At 42.3% G+C, this 25,163-nt stretch overlaps 2 protein-coding genes across 4 annotated transcripts in view; both read right to left on the reverse strand.

Annotated features, from left to right (window-relative positions):
- Nucleotides 1-14,338, reverse strand: part of PALM3 (paralemmin 3) — a 32,205-nt gene extending 17,867 nt beyond the window's left edge. For 2 of the 3 annotated variants that reach the window (XM_063294350.1, XM_063294348.1), the window contains exons 1-2: nt 5,985-6,109; nt 491-542 (exon numbers count right to left, since the gene is read on the reverse strand). In XM_063294350.1, coding sequence (XP_063150420.1) covers nt 491-535 — 45 coding nt within the window. In that variant the 5' untranslated portion in view covers nt 536-542; nt 5,985-6,109. Of the gene's footprint in view, nt 1-490; nt 543-5,984; nt 6,110-14,148 lie in introns of those variants that run through there. The other variant, XM_063294349.1, reaches the window with a different exon arrangement.
- The window catches only part of KHSRP (KH-type splicing regulatory protein), a 292,174-nt gene that overhangs the window by 122,854 nt on the left and 144,157 nt on the right, over nt 1-25,163 (reverse strand). The gene's annotated exons all lie outside the window — the stretch shown is intronic.

Consider the following 25,163-nt stretch of genomic DNA (forward strand, 5'->3'; position numbering starts at 1 on the left):
CATGCTATCAACATTCTCTCCCCCTCCCCCCTGCAGAATTCTTACCTTTATTTTGTTATTCAGGAGGAGATACAATGTCTGGCAACACTCACAGGGTAAATGGCATGATGACCTTAGTGAGCCACCCAGAGGATTGATACATATCATAAACCAGCCTTTGACCCATGTCTATTCCAAACTAAAACTACATAATATGAAATTCTGAGCTGCATGAGCATTATATAAACTGCATTGAGATTCACATCCCATCTCTCTATGTCCAAGCTGGGCCCACAAGAACAACTGAGTCAAGCTATTATGTCTATGAGCTCCATGTTTTGAAAATAATGATCTGACCAAGTGGGCCTGCCAATCCACACTCCTTCCTAATCCCCATCTTGGGACTGTGGATGGGAGGGCATTCCCACGGGGGGCAGCAGTAGGATCTTGGCCGAAAACTTGGAGCACCCCCTCTGCATAAGTGCCGCAGGAGAGAATGGAAAACACTTACCGTAATGGCTTGCAGCCGCTGTGCAAATAAGGAGCTTTCTGCCATTTTCCTTCTGAAAGACAAACAGAACCTCTTGGGATGTGTCCAGAGGACGCTGGATGCCAGCATTCACCATCTCATCCTCTTTCCTCCCCTAATTTCCATCTCACAAGTTCTTACATGCTCTGTTCCCTGCCCTCTAATAGACCTGCCACCCAACATCTTGTCAGTGCCTTAAAGGCTTTCAGCAGCAAGCCCAGGCACGGTAGGCCAGTTGGCGTGCAGACGGATTCCTCTCCTCTAACTTCTTCCACCACCTGACCCACCACTGTGTCCCTTTTTTAATGGAGAAGCAGCATCCGTACCATGTGGAAGGCATCCCAACATGGCTCAGCTTAGAGAGGTAAAATATAATGTCAAATGTCAAATTGATTTTAAAGAGAAAGAGAAAGAACATCCCCAAAGATGTGTACTCAGACACATCTGTGTCATATGTGTTCCTGGGACAAGGCTGTGGTTCTGGGAATCTGAAGGTACTAAAGGCTCCACCAGGGGTGTAATGGTCAATCATGTGCTGAGAATGCTGCATTAATCATCCTTCTGCAGGTCTGCAAGTGTCTCTTCTCAGACCACTATTATCACATATAAAAACATGGCAATGCAAAACTCTGCATATTCTACAAAGGTGGCTGTAAACTGGAAGTGGGAAACACACAGTCCACATGTGATACACTGTCCTCAGCCCAGAGACCCCACCCCCAACTTAGACTGCATGGACAAATTACAGCATTAATAAATTACATTAATATGATTTTCAGTGATCACTCTGGAAAATCCATGTCTGTATGTCTGTAGGTCTGTCTGTCGTCTGGGGGCAAGTGATTGGGCTGACAGATACTTGAGAGCATGAACTGTTTCTGTCCCATGCCCCTTTGTTCCCTTTTAATGTCAGCTTCAGCAATGCAATTGCACATTTTTGCACCAAAAAATGCCTGCTCATGGATGCATGGAAAGGAGGAAGGAAGAATTTGCATTTCTTATGGTATGAGTATCTGGGCTTATCAAGTAGTGTTTTGCAATTATGCAGATATAATGAAGATTGAAACCTCTTGTCTTTATGTGCCCCCCTCCCAAAAAAAAGGGTATCTGGGCACAACACCAGATCCACAATAGGAACTGTCTGCCATAAATATACAGTTGGTGGAGAACTATTAGAACCAGCAGTTGCAACCCCACCATGTCTGCCAGAGCCAGAAAGCAGATAATCACTAGATAGGCTCGTAGGAGGAAATGAAACAAGATAGCCATGGGTGGCATATAGATAGACTGATATTTCAGCCAATTAGCTGGCACAGAAAATCTGCTGACATAAGCTTGAGTTCCTTTCACACAAACCCTTTAGGCCCATTTCACAACCAGAAAGATATTTTCAATTTCAGTACAAGTTTCATGTTTGCAGATCCTGCCTGTCTTAGCACCTCCTGTTTATTGGGATAAGGAAATGAATGATCATCCTTTCGTAAGTCTCACTTGAACATCCTCCCTCGATTGACGGTGTCAATTCTGTTCTCATAGGAAGCTTTAGTTCTGATTACATCTTTTTTTTTAAAAAGGACAAAATAATATTTATAGTATATATAGAAACAGAGACTATTCCAGGGGATTTAAGAAACAATTTGTTACTAGTAATAAGATTGCAGTTAACAGGAATTAATAAAACAGGCAAGACCTGGAAGATATGTTACTTAAAGAGGCACAAGTCCTAAAGAATTTCAATGGTACTTTGTCTTCTATATGGGATAGAGCAGTGTTACAAGTATATGTTATTTATCATAGCTGCAACCATAACAAAATAAATTAAACCTGAAAAAAACATCGGAGGATAACACTAGAAATGCTGGACTGCAATTTTTTGACAAACACTGAATTCTCCATACAATGAATGAAAGATGCCAATGTCTCCCTCCTCTTCCCAAAACATCCATAATAGAAGTAACCTTGATCTTTATGAAGAAGCAGTTTACTCAGACTAAGGAAGGCTAGAATTTGAAGCTTCATTTAGATGAATTTCCACTGGCTTTCACCCCACCATACAATCAGTAAAGATCAGCAACCATATGTAGGATCCAGACAAAAGTGGGTAGGATAGGGGAAGAGGCCTGAAGAGCCCCGAAAGCTACTGAATCAAGATATAGGGGTGGGTAACTCAAGGGAACTAACTGAACATTTCATATGTCAGTTTTGTCTATATAAGATCAGCCTTTCTCAGCCTCCAGATGTGTTAGAAGCACAATTTCTCTTCTGGCTGGGAATTCTGAGAATCCTACCACAAGCACCAGGGCAGGCTGAAGATGGTGAAAACGAGTGTTGAGGCCCTTTGTCCTATGTGGTTTGCTCCAACTGCCCATCTGCAAGAATATCACAGGACTAGCCATGATCTCACCCACAGAAGGGAGGCTACTAGGCATAATGCAAAAAATGAGAACAGTCACTGATCAGTACATGAAATTATTCAGGTTCACCCGCCATGGATATTTTGGCCATGGAACCTGGCTAGAATGATCAAGGGAAGCAAGATCCCTGGGCCAGCCTTTTTCTTCTTTCATTCTCATAAACTGGCTTGTCTGCTAAATCACTAAACACACAAACAGTAAAATATGTCTTCTGTATTGCAGATTTTTAAAATTAGTTACAGATGCTGGCTGATGATTGACTAAATCATTGAGTACCTACTGGCTGTTTTTGTAAACTGCTAATTTCTGAGAAATCCTCAATAGCTGGGAATCCTTTTCCAGTCTATGTAATTATTTCTATTTATATGATGGTGAGAACCCAGAAGGCATAGATGCAGAAAATGACTTCTCTCTCACAAGTGTATATAGGGTTGGGAGGAAAGCCTGAGTGACATTAAGCAATTGCGACCTAGAGACAATCAGGCACAGGTGTGAGTTGAGTAAATCTCTGGTACAACTGCTCTCCTGGACAACAGGCTGCATCTGCATCTACAGGAGTCACTATTTGCTTCCAAAATGTTTTCCTTTCCTCGTTATGTAAAAAAAGAAAATGCTACAAAAACATTCTGTACTGTATGTGCTGCACATGAAATAACCATGTTTTCAGGTAATATATTTGGAGATCTGACCTTTACCCATTCTCCTGACTCCAGTGTTGCTCCAATTTAAGACGGATGTCTGCCTTACAATGATGCTAATTCCCTTTAAATTATAATTTGTTTAAATCATACTTTTCAAAATACAATGTTGAATCTGATCTGAAAGAAGGCATGATCCATGGGGAAGATCACCAGCAGGAATCCAAGTGGTATGAAAGAGAGCTGCATATATATGTGTGTGTGTATCTGTGTGCATAAACACACACACATTCAGAAATGTAGTTAATGGTTGTAAACGTAACCAAATAAGTAGACACACATACTGTCTAAGAACAAATGAACCTCTCCCAAAGGGCATGATCAATGTCTGTCTATAACAATGTTTCTCAACCTTAGCAACTTTAAGATGGGTGGACTTCAACTACCAGAATTCCCCAGCCAGCTGCTGGCTGGGGAATTCTGGTAGTTGAAGTCCACCCATCTTAAAGTTGCTAAGGTTGAGAAACATTGATCTATAAGAAGTACATTCACAAACAGGGATGACAAGAACCAGAGTTTTAGACCGAAGCAACTTGCAAAGAGGTGCTTCTTACAGACACCAGAGACCCCCAGGCACATATAGGCAGACATTGTTCATGGAACCTATCTGCCCCTCTGCTCTCGCTCTCTCTGAATCTAGGCTGTTTACAAGTGCTCAGCATTCAGTCCTGAAAGATCTGAGCCCCTGATCCTGTGGGTGTCCTCCCATTGAAAGGAATGCTGAAAAACTGTAGAGCCGTGTGGCTTTCTGTCATATCAGCATGTCTCTCTCTGACCCTGATCGGATGCCCACTTGTCCAACAGACTGATTGCCTGTTCTTTGGCAGAAGGGAGTTCAGCCCTTTTTCAAAAGAACATTTGCCTTGCCTGCTTTAACTCATGCTCATTAACCTTTCACTGGGCACTTATGCAAGAGGCCAACTTCTGCTCAAAAGCCTGCCCTGAAATGGCTACTTTGCTCTCTGGGCTGCCTCCCACAAGGTTAATATCCCAAACCACCAATTGTGCTGCTTCAGAGGAAAGGGAGGCTTGTGGTTATTCCAAAGGTCACAACATGGATGAGAACAGCCAAGGGGGGCAGCAGCTGCTTTCAGACTGCTACTGGTGCCAGGCCTCCAAATTAGGGTAAAAGTGACTCCAGCATCATCCAAGCCAGCAACCAAAAAGGCTTGGACCAGCCATACAGGTAGTTCAGTGGCTGCCTGGGTGGTAGACTTAAAGGGGCACCTTTGAATCCATTATTTGCATGCATAGAACTGTATCTGGTCAATGGTGTATTCCTTGTAAAACCTTCTAAACAGGAGTTGTTCACAACCATCATCATGCTACAGTGAGGGTTGTTTCCCCTCTTGGATTTTTCAGGTAGACACAAAACATTTTTGCATCTAAGGAACATAGTACACATACATTCCCCTCAACAAAAAATAAAACAATTATTAAAATAATTTAAGAGTGGACAGTGGAAAAAAATACAATTCTCCGTCATGGGAAAGTGGTGCTTGAACTACATCAGAGTTCTTTAACATGCCTCTATTACTACTGCTACTATATTATTAAATGAGAAAGATTTACTTTAATTTAAAGGTATTAATTTGTACAGGGACTATTTGCTTGGACAAATCAGCAATTAGTAAATCCAACCAAAACACTTTGGAGCTCAGTAAAACATTTAAGAACCCGTTTAGCTCCCTCACTGAATTCAGTAGGATTCAAATGGCTAAGTCCTGGCATGATCAAATCCTTTCTGATGTAAATATATACTGATTAAGAAACTATACTCTGCAAATAGCCCAAAGACCCCTTTGTGGCCCAGCAGAAATTTGAACCTGGATCATATTGATTCAAATCCAACACTCTCACCATTGCAGCATAGCAGTTCTCCAAGATTCACTATTACAATCTTTCCTATTATTTATTTATCTGTGTTTCAAACATCAAAGCTATGTTCCAAACTATGGTTCCAAGAGACCAGGCATTTTGCCAACTAATCACCCATATCATTAAATTAATGTATATGACTGAAATCACAACATCTATTTCCCTAGAACAATGGCATGCCATCATATACTTCAGAATTTTACTGCAGAATACCCTTCCCCTGCTGAATTCCTGACTATAATTCTTATAATTCCTAGTCAACAAGGCTGATATATATATGTATATGTATATATATATGGATATATGGATAACAGCCTTGTTAACTGGGAATACACACACACACGAAATAGATAATAAAAGTGATACCATAAACAAATAAGGAGGCCAATATTAGATAATAATCTAATAATTAGATTGATTAATTAGATTAATTAGATAGATCAAATGTCAAATAATGCTTGCATAAAGAAAATAGAATTTACTTGCCTTCTGAAACCAACTAGAGTCCGTCAGGCAACTCTAGGAAGCTAATTTTGCAACTTCAATGGGGCAAAAGCACTATCTCCAGCAGGAATTCACCAGCAGATCTCAAAGGACCAAGACATGGAGGCTGCTCCAGTAGAGTCAAACTGCAAAGGTCTTTAAGGGAAACCACCAACTTTCTGAACTGGGCACAGAAACTTGAAAAGTAGTCAGTGCAACTGACGGAGTAGTAATTATGTGCTCTCGGCAAAAGGAAGTGGTCAGACGCACAGTGCGCTAGCTGCAGCTTCACAAAAATGTTTGAAGGTACACCTCATTTCATACACTGCAATCCCTGATCCTTCAGGTTACAAAAGCATGACTTTCATTTGGTGGATGAACTATAAGATTATGGAGATTCTGGGAACATTAATGAGTTTCCTTAACTAACAGCAAACTGATCATTCAAACGGAAATATGTCAGAGTTTTCTGTCCAGGTGACTTCTACGTTAGTTACAATCCATTCAAATGACTAAGAATTTAGCTAGGACTCTGGGTGACTATATAGACAAATGCCTACCATCTTAAACTGTAGCTCTTTCAAGAACAGTTCAGTGATTTCTTCAGTCCAATTCTATCCACCTTATCTGTTGTCTTCTACTTCTTGCTCTTGTGTCAAACTTGCCAAGTTTAATCATTTTTTTCTAGTCCAGCCCCTTGCATCACATGTCCCAAATATGTGAGTTCCTGCTAACTGATAATCACTTCAAGGAAGCAGTCATTTTTTATTTCATTAGAAGATGACTTACAAGCAAGTCCAGGAGAAAAAAAGGAGACTACATTCTTCTTTTCTCTTAAAAATCCAAATGCATCTAATGGTATAAGAAATGGGTAGCTTCATCATTCTTCACAGAAGGGCTACCTGGATCAACATTTACTCTTTTTCCCAGTTTCATGGGTTGCCTATACAAACTCACACAGCCTTAGATATCTGACTGGCTGCTACTGGGAGGATTACATGGTCTTGGCCTGATGTAGCCAGAGATACTTCCTATTTCCTAAACAATTCAGTTTGATGGAACATGAGGAACTATAACTGCAGGTGCTTAGCAAATACATTAACAGTACATAAAGCAGGCAGATTTGGGGCGTTAGGAGTATGCCCCACGTGCAGACTGTATCTCTGGCAGGGGCATTCTGGCATGCTTTACTTTATCGATTCAGTGTAGGCAGTGGTATAAACTCCAGAGAAGCTACACACTCTGTGCATGGACTCCACAAAGATGATCCATATGAAAGTGCCATGTTCAGAATAAGTAGGCTTCTTACAGGCCAGTCTTCTCCAACTGGGTGCCCTCCAGAGACAACATTTTATTCCAAAGGTATGAGAAGTCAAGACGTTTCCCAGTCTAATAAAGCTATAATTCCTAGCAAATGTGGGCATTTGCTCATAGGATAATGGAAACTGTAGCCCACACATTTGGGAAGCACCAGATTAGGGAACACTGCTATAGAAAGAAATTACCATTTCCTCTTCCAAAAATCTTACAATTATTCCCAAAGTGGGACTATACCCTATCACCTTTCTGAACTGTCAAAAATTCCCTGTAATATTTAATAACAATAATCATGCCTGTTGATTTTTTTCAAGCAGCCAGGTATTTCACATACATAATCTCAGGTCACTTCCTTTATGTCATGCTGGAGTTTGGGAAATTTTACAACAAACTTTATTCATAATTGCACATTTGAACAGGTGTCAGCCCTTTGAGGTAGACCAGACTAGGAAACCAATGCCATGTAGGTCAGTACTTCTTTTACTGTAAAGCTATAGCAACAATCTTGCAAGCCTGACTGCACTTCTCTCCCATCCTCTCCCATCCATTACCTTCATGTGAAATGGGAGGGGCTCATCTGAGATGTTTACTCACACTACTTTCTTGGCCTGGGCTCAGCCCCTTTCATCTGATCATTGCCTTGGGAGTGGTTCTTCTTCCTATCCTGCAAAGCCATTCCCTCTGCCTTCCCCAATAGGGGGACAGTAGAACTTGTACAGGTATTGTGAACAGGAGTAGGAGCCCCAAGGAACTCCCATGTGCCGGAGTCTCAGGCTTTATAACAGCTTTCCTCCATTTGACACCCTTTGGATGTATTGGGGCTGTAGCTTTCATTGGCCATGCTAGCTGACAATTCTGAGGGTTGTAATCTTTACATATCTGGAGGGCTTCAGAGTGGAAAAAGCTGCTTTTAACAGCAGCTCAGGACACCCATATCAAAATGCTGCTTTTGCCAGCTGAGAGGAAACCAGTGGGAAACTTGTTTCAGCAAGTACAAAATTACCCATGTACAGATTTCACTCAGCCAGACAGGATCTGACACAAATTCTAGTGGCTCAAACTATGACCGTGCTATCTGCCACCAATCTAGATAAAGGACCATTTTGCAAACTGGAGTGTCAATAATGATAGGGTAGACAGATTTCTGCTGCTACTAAGGTGACAGTGCCTTCAGTGATTTTGCATGAGACTGTTGGTGTTGAGCTTCCTCTTTTGACAGCTTCCCGTCATTTTGAATGGATCTGTGCACCAACGTATCCCAGAGACTTATGCCCTGTATTAATTAGCAAAGTCCACAGATAACATTTTAATTTCATGCCATGGGTACCAGAGAGTCTTGGTTCAGCCCTGGAGCTAGATGCATCATAAGTGCCAACTCTGGGTATGAGGTGCTGTTTTAATGCCTTGGCAATTTCAGCTGCATGAATATCGCAGAGCCCCTTCCTGCCAGGGACTGTTGGCATTTTTACACTGCTGCCAAATGGACTCCCTCCTTCCTGCCGTGCTAAGTGGAGTCTCTGCTGCATCAGCAGCGCCAAAGATTGGAAACCACCATAGCTCCTTGAGCTGTATCCCAGGGAGGTTCTTCTGTGAGGCCCTTAAGGAGGCAAGGAGTGGAGAAGCACCTTGGGAAAAGAATGCAGGCTGCTAATGCTGAGACCATGCTTTCTATACAGTACCTTGATCCGGCATCCATAATATGACTGACACAGGATGCTTGTGAAGGTGAGCAGCTAACAGTTGTGAAACACTCTTCAGATAAGAATGCGTTCAACATTCACCATCACTCTCTTCAGTTAAAAATCTTACATTTTATTCCAAAGGTATGAGAAGTCAAGACGTCTCTCAGAAAAGTAAAGTTCTGGACAAGGTAGACCTAGAGCACATGCTCACATCCACCTAATGCAACACAAACACACCCCACATGGCACATTTATGCCTTGACCTCATGACATTCCTTTCATGCCATCCCCACCCCATAGCTGAGGCACCTCTAAGTAATTTTTAGCTGTACCAGTTTTGTTTTCTCCCTTCTCCCAACACAATTTTTGCCATAGACACCTTTGGCTTGGGCTGTAGAAAAGAATGGACAGCTGATTTCCACAGGAGCGTCTGCCTGCAAAGTGTCTGACCAACACTGTCTGAAGCACTTGTCACATCTTACACAGACTTCTTAAAAAAATGGGCTTAGTTGTACATGGTCACTGCGGCAAGGTTATTACATGCACAAAGATGGAAAAATACTGAAATATCCACAATGGAGGAATGAATTGTGAAGATGATGGAATTAGCAGAAATGGTAAAATTGACCTGTTTGATCAGAGACAGGACAGTAAGCACGTTTATTAAGACTGGAAACCTTTTATGGACTTTTTACTGAAAATGGGAAAAATGATTTGGTGATTTATGGATTTGTTGATTAAAAAGGGTTGAATAATGGGAAAAAGGGAAATATGATGTACTTTTAAAGAGGGAGGCATGAAGATCTGTTTGCTTGTAACTGCTGTAAAGGAGATTGGGAGTCGCTTCTTTATATATTTTTCTTCTCCTGTTTCTATTTTCTTTTTCTTTCTTATACTTGTCTCACTTTTTCACGTTACTTTTTCTCCTTTCTTTCTTTCTTTTCTTTAATTTTACTTCATATTACCTTATGTTTATCTTTTAATCTGAGAAAAAGCTTTAATAAAAATTATTTAAAAAATGGCCTCAGTGCTCTTTTGAAACAAAGGCAGATTAAGTATATGGCTTCTATGCTGTAGAGAAGTCAATTTAAACCAGGAAAGAACTGTGTATTGCTGCTTTATAAACCAGCTGTTCTGTATTGCTGGTACTGTCACAAATGCATGTATTATAGGTTTTCCAATGCTTCTGCTAACAAGTAATCTTATGTGGCTGACTTTTTACTGTTTTTATTAGTTGGTGGGGAAACCATCTTGCCTACACCATTCTGTCTCCATGACTGTCCATAGCCTACTCCCAGACACTCCTGGCCATGAGGATGGAACTGGATTCCCTGTCAGCGTTGCCATATTGTTGCAGCACTAGTCAGGAATGGCGCTCATTTGTTACTATCACCCCCCTCCTGTGTCCCTACTCTATGCCTGCAACTTCTCAGCTAGGCTATTTTTTGACATGGGTTTAAAAAACAGGTCTAGCACTCTTTCAGAAGTGCACTAAACCCATGTTCTAAGATGTTCTGATCAAAATAACTGAGAGGTGCCTAACCACACATGCCAAGCAACACTTACACGCACCTCACTCTGCTCCTTCCATTGGGAAGAGCAATTGGTGGTTGTTTTCCTACTGGCAGGTAAGAATTGGTAGGAGAGGAAACAAAGTCAGATGAATCTACCAATGGCTTTCCTTAACTTATCCTGCATTAAAACTGTAAGGACACCACGGATCACCAGCTTCATTATTGTGGCAGAATAGGGCTCAGCTCAGCAACTGGGGCAGCAAATGTTTTGCTGGCATACTTTTTGGTCAGCTCAAGAACTGGTAGATAACGATGTAATGTGTCATTGCAAGCAAGATAAAGCCCCCAAAGTAATTAAAGACGCAGTTGGAGTTTATGTATTGCAGAGCAAAACACCTTTAGGGCTTAGAGGAAGCAAGCAAGCTTTTTACTCTTCCAGAAAGCACTGGAAGGCAATCAGTCTTTCTCTTGTGCAAAGATTTGCTAGCCCCTTCCTTCACTTTGCATGGGCTTCTTCATGACAGCTGGAAACACCAAAGCAGTGTGCACGATGCATTTAGCGTGCTGTAGAAACCCATCCTCCTGTTTTTAAAGGCTTCAGTGAGCCACACAGTCTTATCCGTACAGCAGGTGCCCATTGTGTCTCTGCTGTGATAAACTCCCTCTACTGGGAGCTTGTATCTCTGCATAAGTGGATCATTTATCCACTCAAGATTTACTGGGTGAATTATTGCTCTGGAATTGCTTACTACTAATGAAATGGCGTGTTTGGAACAACGACTCACCCAGTGACAGAAACAGAGGGATGAAGTCTCAAGCTGAACAGAGCCTCCAATTTTAATTCAGAAAAAGGTGTCTTGGTTATTAGAAACTTGGAAAACTATCATACCAAGGCTGCTTTATCTAGCATGGATAAAACAATGATTAACAGGATGCAATAGATTTTTTAATATATGGTTGCTTATCAACCTTATCCTTTCAGAGGAACTCTTTAGATCATGGGATGGCAAATGGCCAACTAATGAAGAAAAAGGAAACAATAATCTTCTGACGGACATAAGAAGCACCACTTTTTCATCCAGATGCTGGAATAGTGGCAGCAAATAAGCAATGGGAGAAGATGGGCTAGATTAATGATTGTGGGAATGTTTACTGGGTTGTTATCCAGAACAGGACTGAAAAGCAGCAGTCAATAACTAGAAACAGCTTGCCAAGAAAGCTAGGCTTCCCATCCTATCCAACTACTTGGGACGGTGGTTGCTAGGATATTTGGATTTCAACCAACCCTGAAAGTATGAAAGAGACCCAAGTCTGTTTTCACTAGAGACCCTTACTATATCTCAGCCCTTGCTCTACTGATCTTGTTGGGATGGTGATGTGAGGTCCTGATTCTTGTAGCTGTCCTGTCTGGCTAGGAAATCTGTTCTCCTTACTGGGGTAGGATGACTATTTGGAGGGTGTTAATTAGCTGAAGAATTGTCAGCAGCATGAATTTTCCTCCCACTCTTCTTAAGATACTGTAGAGGAATCACTCCAGGAAATTTACCAATGACTAATCAAGGCTGGCTAGACACTTCTCCTTGAAAAGGAAAGGGAAGCACAATGAACTATACATACCACGGCTCTGTGACAGCTTAAGAAAGAAAAATCTATTGTTGGCAGTATAGGAAAAATTGGCATAAGATTGTCTAAATCTTGGTCTGGGATTTTTAATGAGATTAAAAAAAACGTTTGTGTTTCCAGGTCATTCAGAGCCAATGTAATCTGCAAGTGAAGAAAACGTTCATCATTCTTAATCCTCACTAGAATATCATCTCCAGACAAGGCAACGTGCAAGCAATGAATACAGTGTGTAATGTAATGAGATTTTTATCTCTGACAATGCAAGAAGAGCTAGCACATTAACCTGGATTTCAACCCTCCCAAAACTGGGGTATACAGTGCATTTGAATGCATGTTAAGGCTAGCCTTTGCAACAATGTTCATACAAGCCCTTCTGCAAACAAATCTAGTCCTGTTCCCCCCCCCAACCCCAAGTTACCTCAATTTCAGGAAGAAAACATAGGGTTTCTACCATTGTATCCTTACATGATTACAAATACAAAACTCTTCCTGATATACTGTATTTCAGATCACCTGGAGAGCTCCAGAATATGTTGAACTACAACCCCCAGATGCCCCAGCCACTGAGGGTTGCTCAAGTAGCTCAGTAACATCAGGAGGGCCACAGTTTCCTCTGAATGTTTCCAAGGGGGTGGAAGAGGTCCAGTGAGCAGGTGGAGAAATGAGCATAGTTACGCAAGATTCAAAAGGCCCGAAGGCTCTCTTTCTACTCTAAAATGCACTAAATCATTCCAAGGCCAAGCCAAGGACAAAGCTGCTCCTGAACACGCAAGAGACAAGTCTACGGTGCACTTTTACACTTGCTATATTGGTCTGGCATAACTTCCATCCCCTTATTGATATATAATTGTTAAAACAGAATCAGTCCATGTGGCCACTATACACATACCTGTGATAAACATAACCTTGGTTTACCAAATTAACCCAATTTTCTGGATTTACATGACCACTGAATCCCAAACCAGCTCATGGCTGGGTTCACACAACACACTGAGCCAGAAACTAGCCAACTACATTTTAATCTAGCATGTTGTCCAAACTCAGCCTAATGTTCTTCTTCCATGACCATATCCAGACCTATGAAAGTCTAGAAAGGGGTGGAGGGCTTGAGGTTTTAGTTAAACCCCACACCCACACAGAATATGCACCCAGCAGGACATTTGAAGGATTTTAAGGGTAAATCACCTATAAAAAGTCATCTTTAGTGTGCATTCTTCAAATACTTATGTATGGAGAACCTGGGTGTGGTATCTTCCAGCAGTCACCCTGCACTGAGGCTATTCCCTTGAAACTTCATTTGTAGCCTAGCAGTGATACCCCAGAACACATGTCCTGTGGGAGTCCATATGGTGTAGCAAGTGATGTCATACATTTCATGACATCATTGTAAATTATGGGATTTGCATCATTTGTGCAACAATATCATGATGCATGTGAATTATTGTGGCTTCCACTGTGGCAGTGCACCCATAATGAAGAAAATGGAAGATGGGAGTTCTGATTAAAAAGAGGTACACCTGCTTCTTTGACAATCCCTTGTACACACAAACAACATCTGCAGCTGTTTGGAACATCAAGGCCACCCTTTCCTTAACAGACTATTTTTACAGCCCTGATTATTTTCTTTGCCCAGAAGGGAAGCACTCTAGGATAGGGCTTTCCCTGCTGAGTGACTGGAGGTAAAAAGGGAAGGTTATAATTTGAGCAGAGCAGCCTGACGGTTCCCTGTAGAACAAGCTCCACCTGCCATCTTCCCTCATGTACAGAATTTTTAAAGGGATCAACAGCTGTCCCCCTTTGCATCTGGTCACAAATGGCAAATGAGATGTGGGTCCTTTGCAAAGAGGGGGCTTGTAGGAGTAACCAGCTTGGTTCATTTTTTTGCCCTTCCTTCTGTTGGATGTATTGCTCTAGCCTAGTTTTAACCCAACAGCCCAGCCTGGTCATTCTGCTCTGCTTTTTCTCCTTCCCTCTCTCCAAGCCCATAGGCCACCACCTACCAGAGCTGCTCAGCCCTGTGTTTTTCCTTACCTTTCAGTAACAGAGGTCCAGCAAGCCAGCAGTCTTTCACAGAGTTTCTTCTGGTGCAGAAGGGAGTAGGTGAGACCAGGGATGGGGGGAGCTTCTGTCCCACTCAGTGGGATGCAGTCAGAAGAGCAAAGTCAAAAAACAAACGCATCTTTTAACATCCCCACCACCTTAGCAGGGCCTGACTTTGCTCCAAGCCTTTCTTGTGTGCATGTGAGTGGCTGGGTCAAAAGACAGGAGGGGAAGAAGACTCTTGGGAGCTGGTCAGGCCGGTTTCAGTTCAGAAGAAGCTGAGAGGCAGGCAGACTTGGGCGAAGGGAGGTGAGTTTCCCCACAGGCAGCACCAGCAATGCTGGGCCCTGACGCCCTTGAAAACCTTCCCCCCCACCCCCACTGCTGGGTCAGTGACTTATCAGCTGTCTAGCTGAATTATTTACCAGCATTCCTGGGCTGCCTTGTTAGTTACCTTCTGGTTTTGTGTCCTCCCTCTGAGACCATCTTACAGCCAGAAAATGAGAGACATGCGGCTGCCACTGGTTCTCAAATGGTTACACGCCAATCATGCTTAAAACCCCGTCCTTAATGGTAAAGCTGGCCATACGCAGCTCCTGTGGGACTCTCCTTCTGGGTCATCCTGTTTCTGCCCAACTGACGCCTTTCTCCTGGTGCAAAGCTCTCCCCAGCTCTTTTATGGCTTGGTGAAACAAAGCAAAACAAAACAAAAAACAAATGAAATGGCCAAAGGCTTTCACTTCATGAAATCGGCTATGCCCACAGAGGCTTATGTTACAATCATTTCTTTTCAAAAGCTCTTCAGCTACCAGAAGGCTCTGCAGTTAGGTTTTCACAACACACCCACAGTTTTCAAAAGTACCTCAATTTTCAGGGTTTATATGATATGGCTGCAAACATGTGGATGACCATTAGATGGCGGCAAACAGATACAAGACTAATTCTTTGCTGCCATCTTGCTGTTCCCTGGATTTTTGCAGTATACTCAAAATCTGTTGTTTTTCAAATATGAATTAACCATGCTGGCTGAATTCATATAGTATATTGGGGTAACATGTAATTGGCTCATGTGTGATGCAGTATATTTAGCAGAGTTAGCTTTGTTATTTTTGTTTTAGCACACTAAAAATCTGGTGTAGTGGGTAGGATGTTGGACTAGGACCAGGGAGAGCCAGGTTCAAGTGTTCCCTTTGCCATGGAAGCTTAATGGGTGGCTTTGGCCTGGTCACTCTCTCCACCCAATCTACTTCACTGGATTGTGGTTGTGAAGAAACATGGGAGAAAAATGTTGTGTATGTCACCGTGAGTTCCGAGAGAAAAAGCAGGATAGAAATTGAACAAGTAAAAAAACAAAATGTCTACTTCTTGGGAATGGGTTCTACATATTAGTCATTCTTGCTAGATCGAGCCTCACACCTTCCCCCCTAATACGCTGGTTTCCAACACCCATAATTTTATTTATTTATTCATCCATTCCATTTTTAACCTACTGTAATTCCCTCAAGATTCCTAGCAGTTAAGAATCAGTATATAATGTTAAAACATTTACAGCAACAGCAAAGCATCCATGGTAAATTAATTACAGTAAATAATAACAACTGCATATAACCTTTTTCATATCAGCTCAACACATTCAGCCTAGATGGTGTCATCTTATCCTACAAATGTTCTTGGGAAGAGCTCATTTTTAGCATCTTCTTAAACAGTTTCACAAAGTTCATGCAGCTAGAGAGTGACAGGTTTCTCTATACCAATTGAAAGATAAAGTTTTCAAAACACAGATTCCATTTTCATCTACTAATTCTTCTAGATCATCTATCTTTAAAAGGCACAAAATCCTTTGTTGTTTTTATGGTGATCTAAAGAAGGCTTTTGTTAAAGCTCCCCAAGATCACGGGGGGGGGGGGGAGGAGGGAATCAGCAAAACCCATTGTCTTGTCCCCAGCCCGTAATCTGGGAGAAGCGATCATATATTCCTCCTGAATTGCATTTTACCTCCTCTTCCTGGTACTCTAATTCTGTTTAGTGTGCGGTTTTGTGAAGCTAACCTATAGGCTTGAGGTTTTGTATATTTCCTGTTATTTGTCTAGAACAGCAAATTCAAATCTTAAAGCTTTTCCTTGCATCTAATCAGCGCACAAACACGCCCTGACAACATCTTTTCTTCCGCTGTATTCCTACAATATGGCCATCATCTAGTCCCTAGCCCACAAGTGAGACAGATGTAAATTGTCCATAACATCACCAGTAGTATTTCCCCGCTTGTTCTGCCACCATCTAAGGTAGCCCTCTAATGTATAGATGTCATTAGACGTGATCATCGTGCTTTATACTGGAGAGAAGTCACTTGACTGTAATGCCTTGAAAGACTCTAACAGAGGCAGAATAAGAATTGGTAATTGGAACAGCAAATTTCATGCTGATGTAGTTTTATGTTGACTCAAGGATGGGTGGAGAGTGCTTGAACTCAGCAGTGGGAAAAGACAGTAGACATAGATCAAATGATGAGTGGAATAAGGAGTTAATGTATCCATTCAGGGAATATAATTTATCAATTCTGTCTTGTGTTAATTCCCTGCAAGGAAGACATTTTGATAAATAGAAGCTAAGAAGGCAAACATTTCTCTAACTTCTCGCTGTCATCTAGTGGTCATCCAGGATTTTGCAGCCCACATGTGATAGACCTGCCTTAAATCCATATCCTCCGCAAAGGATCGTTACCTTGTCGTGGTGCTGGAGCTTGAGCACCTCAATGATGCCATGAGCTAAACCGTGAAGGGCCACCCAAGACGGGAAGGTCATGACAGAGAGGTCAGACTAAATGCGATCCCTGGGGAAGGTAATGGCAACCCACCCCAGTATTCTTGCCGTGAAAACTAAATGGATCAGTACAACCAGAGATATGTCGGTATACCATCGGAAGATGAGACCCCCAGGTCGGAAGATGGTCAAAATGCTACTGGGGAGGAACAGAGGATGAGCTCAACTAGCCCCAGTCGTGATGACGCAGCTAGCTCAAAGCCGAAAGGACGGTTAGCGGCCGACGGTGCTGGTGGTGAACGGCGAATCCGATGTTCTAAGGATCAACACACCATTGGAACCTGGAATGTAAGATCTATGAGCCAGGGCAAATTGGATGTAGTTATTGGTGAGATGTCAAGATTAAAGATAGACATTCTGGGCGTCAGTGAACTGAAATGGACTGGAATGGGCCACTTCACATCAAATGACCACCAGATCTACTACTGTGGACAAGAGGACCACAGAAGAAATGGAGTAGCCTTCATAATTAATAGTAAAGTGGCTAAAGCAGTGCTTGGATACAACCCCAAAAACGACAGAATGATCTCAATTCGAATTCAGGGCAAGCCATCTAACATCACAGTGATCCAAATATACGCCCCAACCACAAATGCTGAAGAAGCTGAAGTAGAGCAGTTCTATGAGGATCTGCAGCACCTACTGGACAACACGCCTAAAAGAGATGTTATTTTCATCACAGGAGACTGGAATGCTAAGGTGGGCAGTCAAATGACACCTCGAATTACAGGTAAGTATGGCCTGGGAGAACAAAACGAAGCAGGACATAGGCTGATAGAATTTTGCCAAGACAATTCACTCTGCATAACAAACACTCTCTTCCAACAACCTAAGAGACGGCTTTACACATGGACTTCACCAGATGGACAACACCGAAATCAGATTGATTACATCCTTTGCAGCCAAAGGTGGCGGACATCTGTACAGTCGGTAAAAACTAGGCCTGGAGCTGACTGTAGTTCAGACCATGAACTTCTTCTTGCACAATTTAGGATCAGACTAAAGAGATTAGGGAAGACCCACAGATCAGCTAGATATGAGCTCACTAATATTCCTCAGGAATATGCAGTGGAGGTGAAGAATAGATTTAAGGGACTGGACTTAGTAGATAGGGTCCCGGAAGAACTCTGCACAGAAGTTGGCAGCATTGTTCAGGAGGCGGCAACAAAATACATCCCAAAGAAAGAGAAAACCAAGAAGGCAAAATGGCTGTCTGCTGAGACACTAGAAGTAGCCCAAGAAAGAAGGAAAGCAAAAGGCAACAGTGATAGGGGGAGATATGCCCAATTAAATGCAAAATTCCAGAGGTTAGCCAGAAGAGATAAGGAATTATTTTTAAACAAGCAATGCGCGGAAGTGGAAGAAGACAATAGAATAGGAAGGACAAGAGACCTCTTCCAGAAAATTAGAAACATCGGAGGTAAATTCCAGGCAAAAATGGGTATGATCAAAAACAAAGATGGCAAGGACCTAACAGAAGAAGAAGAGATCAAGAAAAGGTGGCAAGAATATACAGAAGACCTGTATAGGAAGGATAACAATATCGGGGATAGCTTTGACGGTGTGGTCAGTGAGCTAGAGCCAGACATCCTGAAGAGTGAGGTTGAGTGGGCCTTAAGAAGTATTGCTAATAACAAGGCAGCAGGAGAAGACGGCATCCCAGCTGAACTATTCAAAATCTTGCAAGATGATGCTGTCAAGGTAATGCATGCTATATGCCAGCAAATTTGGAAAACACAAGAATGGCCATCAGATTGGAAAAAATCAACTTATATCCCCATACCAAAAAAGGGAAACACTAAAGAATGTTCAAACTATCGAACAGTGGCACTCATTTCACATGCCAGTAAGGTAATGCTCAAGATCCTGCAAGGTAGACTTCAGCAGTTCATGGAGCGAGAATTGCCAGATGTACAGGCTGGGTTTAGAAAAGGCAGAGGAACTAGAGACCAAATTGCCAATATCCGCTGGATAATGGAAAAAGCCAGGGAGTTTCAGAAAAACATCTATTTCTGTTTTATTGACTATTCTAAAGCCTTTGACTGTGTGGACCATAACAAATTGTGGCAAGTTCTTAGTGGTATGGGGATACCAAGTCATCTTGTCTGCCTCCTGAAGAATCTGTATAAGGACCAAGTAGCAACAGTAAGAACAGACCACGGAACAACGGACTGGTTTAAGATTGGGAAAGGAGTACGGCAGGGCTGTATACTCTCACCCTACCTATTCAACTTGTATGCAGAACACATCATGCGACAAGCTGGTCTTGAGGAATCCAAGGCTGGAGTTAAAATCTCTGGAAGAAACATTAACAATCTCAGATATGCAGATGATACCACTTTGATGGCTGAAAGTGAAGAGGAACTGAGGAGCCTTATGATGAAGGTGAAAGAAGAAAGTGCAAAAGCTGGCTTGCAGCTAAACCTCAAAAAAACCAAGATTATGGCAACCAGCTTGATTGATAACTGGCAAATAGAGGGAGAAAATGTAGAAGCAGTGAAAGACTTTGTATTCCTAGGTGCAAAGATTACTGCAGATGCTGACTGCAGTCAGGAAATCAGAAGACGCTTAATCCTTGGGAGAAGAGCAATGACAAATCTCGATAAAATAGCAGTTAAGAGCAGAGACATCACACTGACAACAAAGGCCCGCATAGTTAAAGCAATGTTGTTCCCCATAGTAACATATGGCTGCGAGAGCTGGACCATAAGGAAGGCTGAGCGAAGGAAGATCGATGCTTTTGAACTGTGGTGTTGGAGGAAAATTCTGAGAGTGCCTTGGACTGCAAGAAGATCAAACCAGTCCATCCTCCAGGAAATAAAGCCAGACTGCTCACTTGAGGGAATGATATTAAAGGCAAAACTGAAATACTTTGGCCACATAATGAGAAGACAGGACACCCTGGAGAAGATGCTGATGCTAGGGAGAGTGGAAGGCAAAAGGAAGAGGGGCCGACCAAGGGCAAAATGGATGGATGATATTCTAGAGGTGACGGACTCGTCCCTGGGGGAGCTGGGGATGTTGACGACCGACAGGAAGCTCTGGCGTGGGCTGGTCCATGAAGTCACGAAGAGTCGGAAGCGACTAAACGAATAAACAACAACAAATCCATATCACTTGGCTGAATGTTTGGATCTAATTTCAGATGTCCATAATGGTTATGAACCAGTCTGCCTGTCTGTTTGCCTGATGTTAGATCAAGGGTGGGGAACCAGCATGGCTAATGATGAAGGATGCTGGGAATTGCAATTCGGCAACACTGGCAAGGTCACAGATTCCCCTGTCCTACTGATGCGAAAGTCCACATGTAGACATGTAGGTGTGTTTTGCATATGGAAGGCCCTAATTCAGTCCCCAGTGTTCCTAGGTAGTGCTGGAAAGAACATCTGGCTGAACCTCTGGGGAACTGCGGCCAAGGCAACGTCTTACTGAAATGGAAGGCCAATGGCCTTTTTGTTAAACTGTCTTTTTATGGTCCTGGGATGCCTTGCAAGCATGCTGTGAAGTTATTTTAATCAGTATTCTGTGGAGGAAAGATAAGAACCACAAATGAAGGCCTTCATAATCACACAGTACCTCATCAAGTGGTTAAGCTGTTATGTATTATAAGGTCTGCAAATTCTGTCTCATAAAACTGAACCCAGTGCAACTGTATGGGCTAGGACCAGCCGCATTAAACCTGAACAATTGTCACTGTCCTCATTTCTGTTCCTGTCTTCCTTACAGATGAATAACAGTTGGGAATATTTCTAATTAATCCTCTTGCGACCCCTGCTGGCAAGCAAATATAGCTCCTGAGTTAAGTTGCCTTCTTTCCACATTTCAGCTGCTGCTATCTCCGTATTTCAAAAGCATTGCCCCCAACACACACCCTGTTCTTCCTTAATCTCACTATTTTCCACAGTTGTTTAGTGGGGAAAGTGCTATAGCATCTGATCTTTCAGAATAAAATGCAGCTCTGCAACTACTGAGTCACACTGTCTCCAACCATGGAATTTTACACTCCTACCTCTGATATCAGTTTTTCTTTCGCCTCAAAGTTCAGATCAGCATGCCAAACAGAAGGTGTACTATTCTCCCTTTTCCAACCTGGTAATTAAATGTTAGCTTCTCTTCCTAAATATCTTGAGCCTTAAGAAACAGGTGGAACTTACATTAAAAATAAAGATATTAATAAAATTGGTTAAACATTGCTGTGCAATCTGATTTATGTTTTTCAATCTATTTCTCCATACATTTAACATATTGTCTGATAGAACAATTTCTCCTGTGTTTTTTTTCTCGTTTTCACTGCCCTGCAATCATTAACAGAGGTATTGCATTTTCATTTAATGTTTAAGTGATAAAGAAAGAAAATGCTTATGTTCAGGCATTCAGTAGAATACCATTATTGCTGTTTCACTCTTGCTTTCAGTAGATTTTCAACCTGGTCTCAATAGAATGGAGCTACACAAGTTGAGCCTTAGAACCTATGAAGTATGGTATCTCTGAACATATGCAGAGTGCCACACCTGGGTTCAAGGAGAACAGCATCCAGGTGAGAGAGCATAAAATCTGACTCCTGATAGAATCTATCCTTCCCACCCCATTAAAGGTGCTTGGTCACCTATTTTTATTTTTGGTCATCACCAAAAGCATTTTTTGTTTGCATAACATGCCTGTGACACCTTGAGGTTCATCTCTCAGCAGTATTAAGCAGCTTAGTCTTCTAAAGACAGCTGTGTAGCAAACACTGCCCCACCAGGACAGGTCTGGTGATTAGCGAGACAGAAATAGAAATACATTGATCTAGGTTAACTCACAGGGTGTTGGGAAGAAGGGAGATCCACAGACACAGTACACAGCAGAGTCAGTTCCCTGCACACAACTAGAATGTAGGATTCAAGATATGGTCCCCAGAATCTTTGCAAGAGTGCTGGTGGGCTAACATTCAAACTGTACACAAAAGTGGATTTGTGAAATTATTGGGTCTTTGTTTATGTTAGCGTCCTGGTGATGAGAACGTTCTCTTTTTCAGCGTATATATTGGGTCCCTACTGGCATCATCATTTATGAATGCACTTTGGCAGAGAGACCTTATTGTTCTCAAGGCACCATAGATAATACTTTACCCTTCTAAAATGGAATAAATTCTATTAGTATGTCCATAACCGTGTATCCTGCTCTGTGGCCATTAACATCAAAGACTAATTACAAGCAGACTGTTTCCTTTTTACTTTCCTGTATGCTTTGCATTCTTCCCTCCATCTACATATACACACCCTTGATGAATAATTTTCTGCAGTATTGTCACCAGCACAATCAAGTATGTGGGAGGCAATTAACCGGGCGCCCTCCAATTGTTCTGGATCACAGCATTAATTTCATGTCCAGAAGGAAAAAAAATTAAAGTAGAATGTGCTGGATTATTTGGAAATCAAAGTGCCAGTATATTTTTTGAACCTCATTTGGCTTTCCTCTCTGGACTGCTCACTGTTTGGTGAGGCAGCCCTGTTACTGGTTGCTCCATCATAGAATCTGACTATTTCCTGATTTCATCCCAGTATATAAACTAGCCTTTTGCAGATAGACTGTTGTGTCATTTTGCTACCTGCCTGCCTCTTTGGGTGTGCTTGGATAAACAGTGGGGTTTCTCAGGTGAAATAAACTAAGTGAGTTGGGGGATTCTTACCTGGGGGATGTAGCAGGTGGAGAGACCGACATCCTGAAGGTCTGACAAAGAGTTGAACTACCCATTATGAAGCAGGTGGCACGATGTGTAGAGCACTCTCTCTATTGCAAATCATCTGCTTATATTTTAAGTGTTGTTTTGTGAAATTCACTGTCCAAGGATGTGTGTCTTATGGCTGTGGCAAACCACTTCTGAACACATTGCCTACAGGAGTTAAGTAAGCCTTGAAGGCAAAAAAAGAGGTGGTCATCATCCTATTGTGGCTTAACATGGTGTAGTGAAGCCAGCACGTAGGTTGTAGATTGTTTGGTTTTGTCTCTGTGCAACATTTGAATCCAGCCATTGGGCTGAAGTTATAGCAAAATGCAGCATGTGAATCCACCTATTGTGGCTTAGTGAACCAAACATGATTGAAGCAGATTGTGGCTTAATGTGATGTGTAAACCAACCAGTGGTATAAGGATATATAGATGTTACAAATACCTCAGTGTTTGCTTTCATTTGTGAGTTATTGGGTGGGTGTGGAACGTGGGTCTAATCCCAAACCGTGCTGCTGGGAGCTGCAGTTTTCTGCTATGTGGTTCTCGGTGTGGATCCAAAATATCAGTCACTTCCACTGTGCTTTATCTCGGGAGGCTGGTCCTAGGATCCCTTGCAGCACACTGTGGCCCAGATCTCATCCTATAAATTGTTCACCCCACACATTAAGCCAAAATACCATTCGCTTGGCTTTGTCTCACTGCATTGTGTGAAGCCAGCCATTGTGTATATCCAGGCTTTCTGGGTACAGGAATGTGAGATATCTCAACCCACTTAGGGCTTCATTGGCACCCTCACTATTTTGCTTTGAGAGCTTGGTACAGTCAGGCTTACTCTGTGTATAGTTGACCTTGGACGCTATGTGCCTCTTTCCTTTGGTGCTTTTTTCCCCTTTTCCATTCACAAAACTGATCCTAATCTCCCCAGGGTGACGTGAAACATTTTGAAGGAACATTTCCTCCTCATTGCTACAGGCTCTAGAATCTGGATTGCTCAGGTTTCAGCCTGGGTAGTAATAACGTATTTGGGACAGGAGGTGACTTTGCCATACCTCAGTCCCCAGAAAGAGCTATGTGGAGCTTGGCACCTCCATAGACTGTGCCTGTCCTGCCCCCTCCCCTTCTCTCCCTTCCCCTCCCCTCCCACTGCAGCAATCTGGCAGGTGGATCCAGCCTCTGCCAGGCAGCAAAGGGTGACTCAGTGAAGCCTCCCAGTCTGACTGTTAGTTAATCAAGTCCTTGAGTGTCCTCTAATTCCACCAAACAACAGAACTTGATCTTTCTTCCCTCTCTCTTTCTGCCTTTCTGTCATCACCTCCACACCATGGGGAGAGGACCGTCCCAGGGCACAACTAATCCAAGCAGTTGCTTTAAGCAGCAAGCCGTAAAGCAGCCTCCATGATTCAACAGAAATGCCTCAGGATGCTTTGCAAGACACAGAAGAATTGGGGTTCAGCTCTTAAATCACAGAATGGAGCTTCTTGGGGGTAGCAGGTTTCTAGGCCAACCTTGAATTCTTGGCATGGTTCTCAGCATGGGAACATCCCCAATTCAGATTTATGACCTGGGCTTGACAATGTCCCCGGACTTCATGGTGTGCCCCAAGCCCATTTAAGCATACAAACCTCTCATGGCTCAGCTTTTTTCTTTCAATCTTCTTCTGTTCTGCATTTTTCTCAAGCCAGGAGCATGGCTGTTTTTAGCTCTCCTGATCTATGCTAAGAGCATTGATGCTATATTTGAGTGACAGTAAAATAATTCAGGGGAGAGAGGGAGATGCTTGGGAATGCTTGCTTATGAAAGCACTGCAGGTAATATCCAGTTAGGACTGACCTGGTATCTGTGGTGGTAGACTTGTGACCTTCCAGATGTCATCGGACTACAATCCCTATAGACATCTGAACAAACCAAGATAGTGTCAAAATGACACATGCGTGTAACATCATGACACAAACTCCACCCTTACCTATGTGCATCCTGATGTTTGATGCAAGTATGTAAGTTGTGGGTTTGAATCATGATGTCTCAGTGTGCATTTATGATATGCATTTTCTTACTTGCCTCTGAAATGCCCCTGTGGACTCTTTTGACAGTTAGGTTGTGATGGAAAGCAAGTAGCACATTTTATACCTAAATAAGAAAATAGAAAGCTGTAGCCTTATCTTGGGTTTGTAAGGATGATAAAATCCGGTTATTGTGGAAGGTGAGGAGAGTTTTTCCATCCATTGTCTCCACATCATGGTTTAGATGGGATTCCCAATTTATTTGGGCATGGCATCTCCCACTGGGGAATGCTATGGGCAAGGAGCAGGAATCTTATCTGTGAAGGGACAGAACAGGAATGGTGATACAGCTGGAAAACAAAAAACTACTTTGCACTGAAAACTCAATTTTTTTCCTTTTCCTGTTTCTGTAAGAATATTGGCCAGGAATTCTAATTGGCAGAAAGTGTAATTCTTCTCAAATATATGAACAAA

The sequence above is a fragment of the Candoia aspera genome, chromosome 2 (genome assembly GCF_035149785.1).
Source record: "Candoia aspera isolate rCanAsp1 chromosome 2, rCanAsp1.hap2, whole genome shotgun sequence".
NCBI classification, from domain to species: domain Eukaryota; kingdom Metazoa; phylum Chordata; class Lepidosauria; order Squamata; family Boidae; genus Candoia; species Candoia aspera.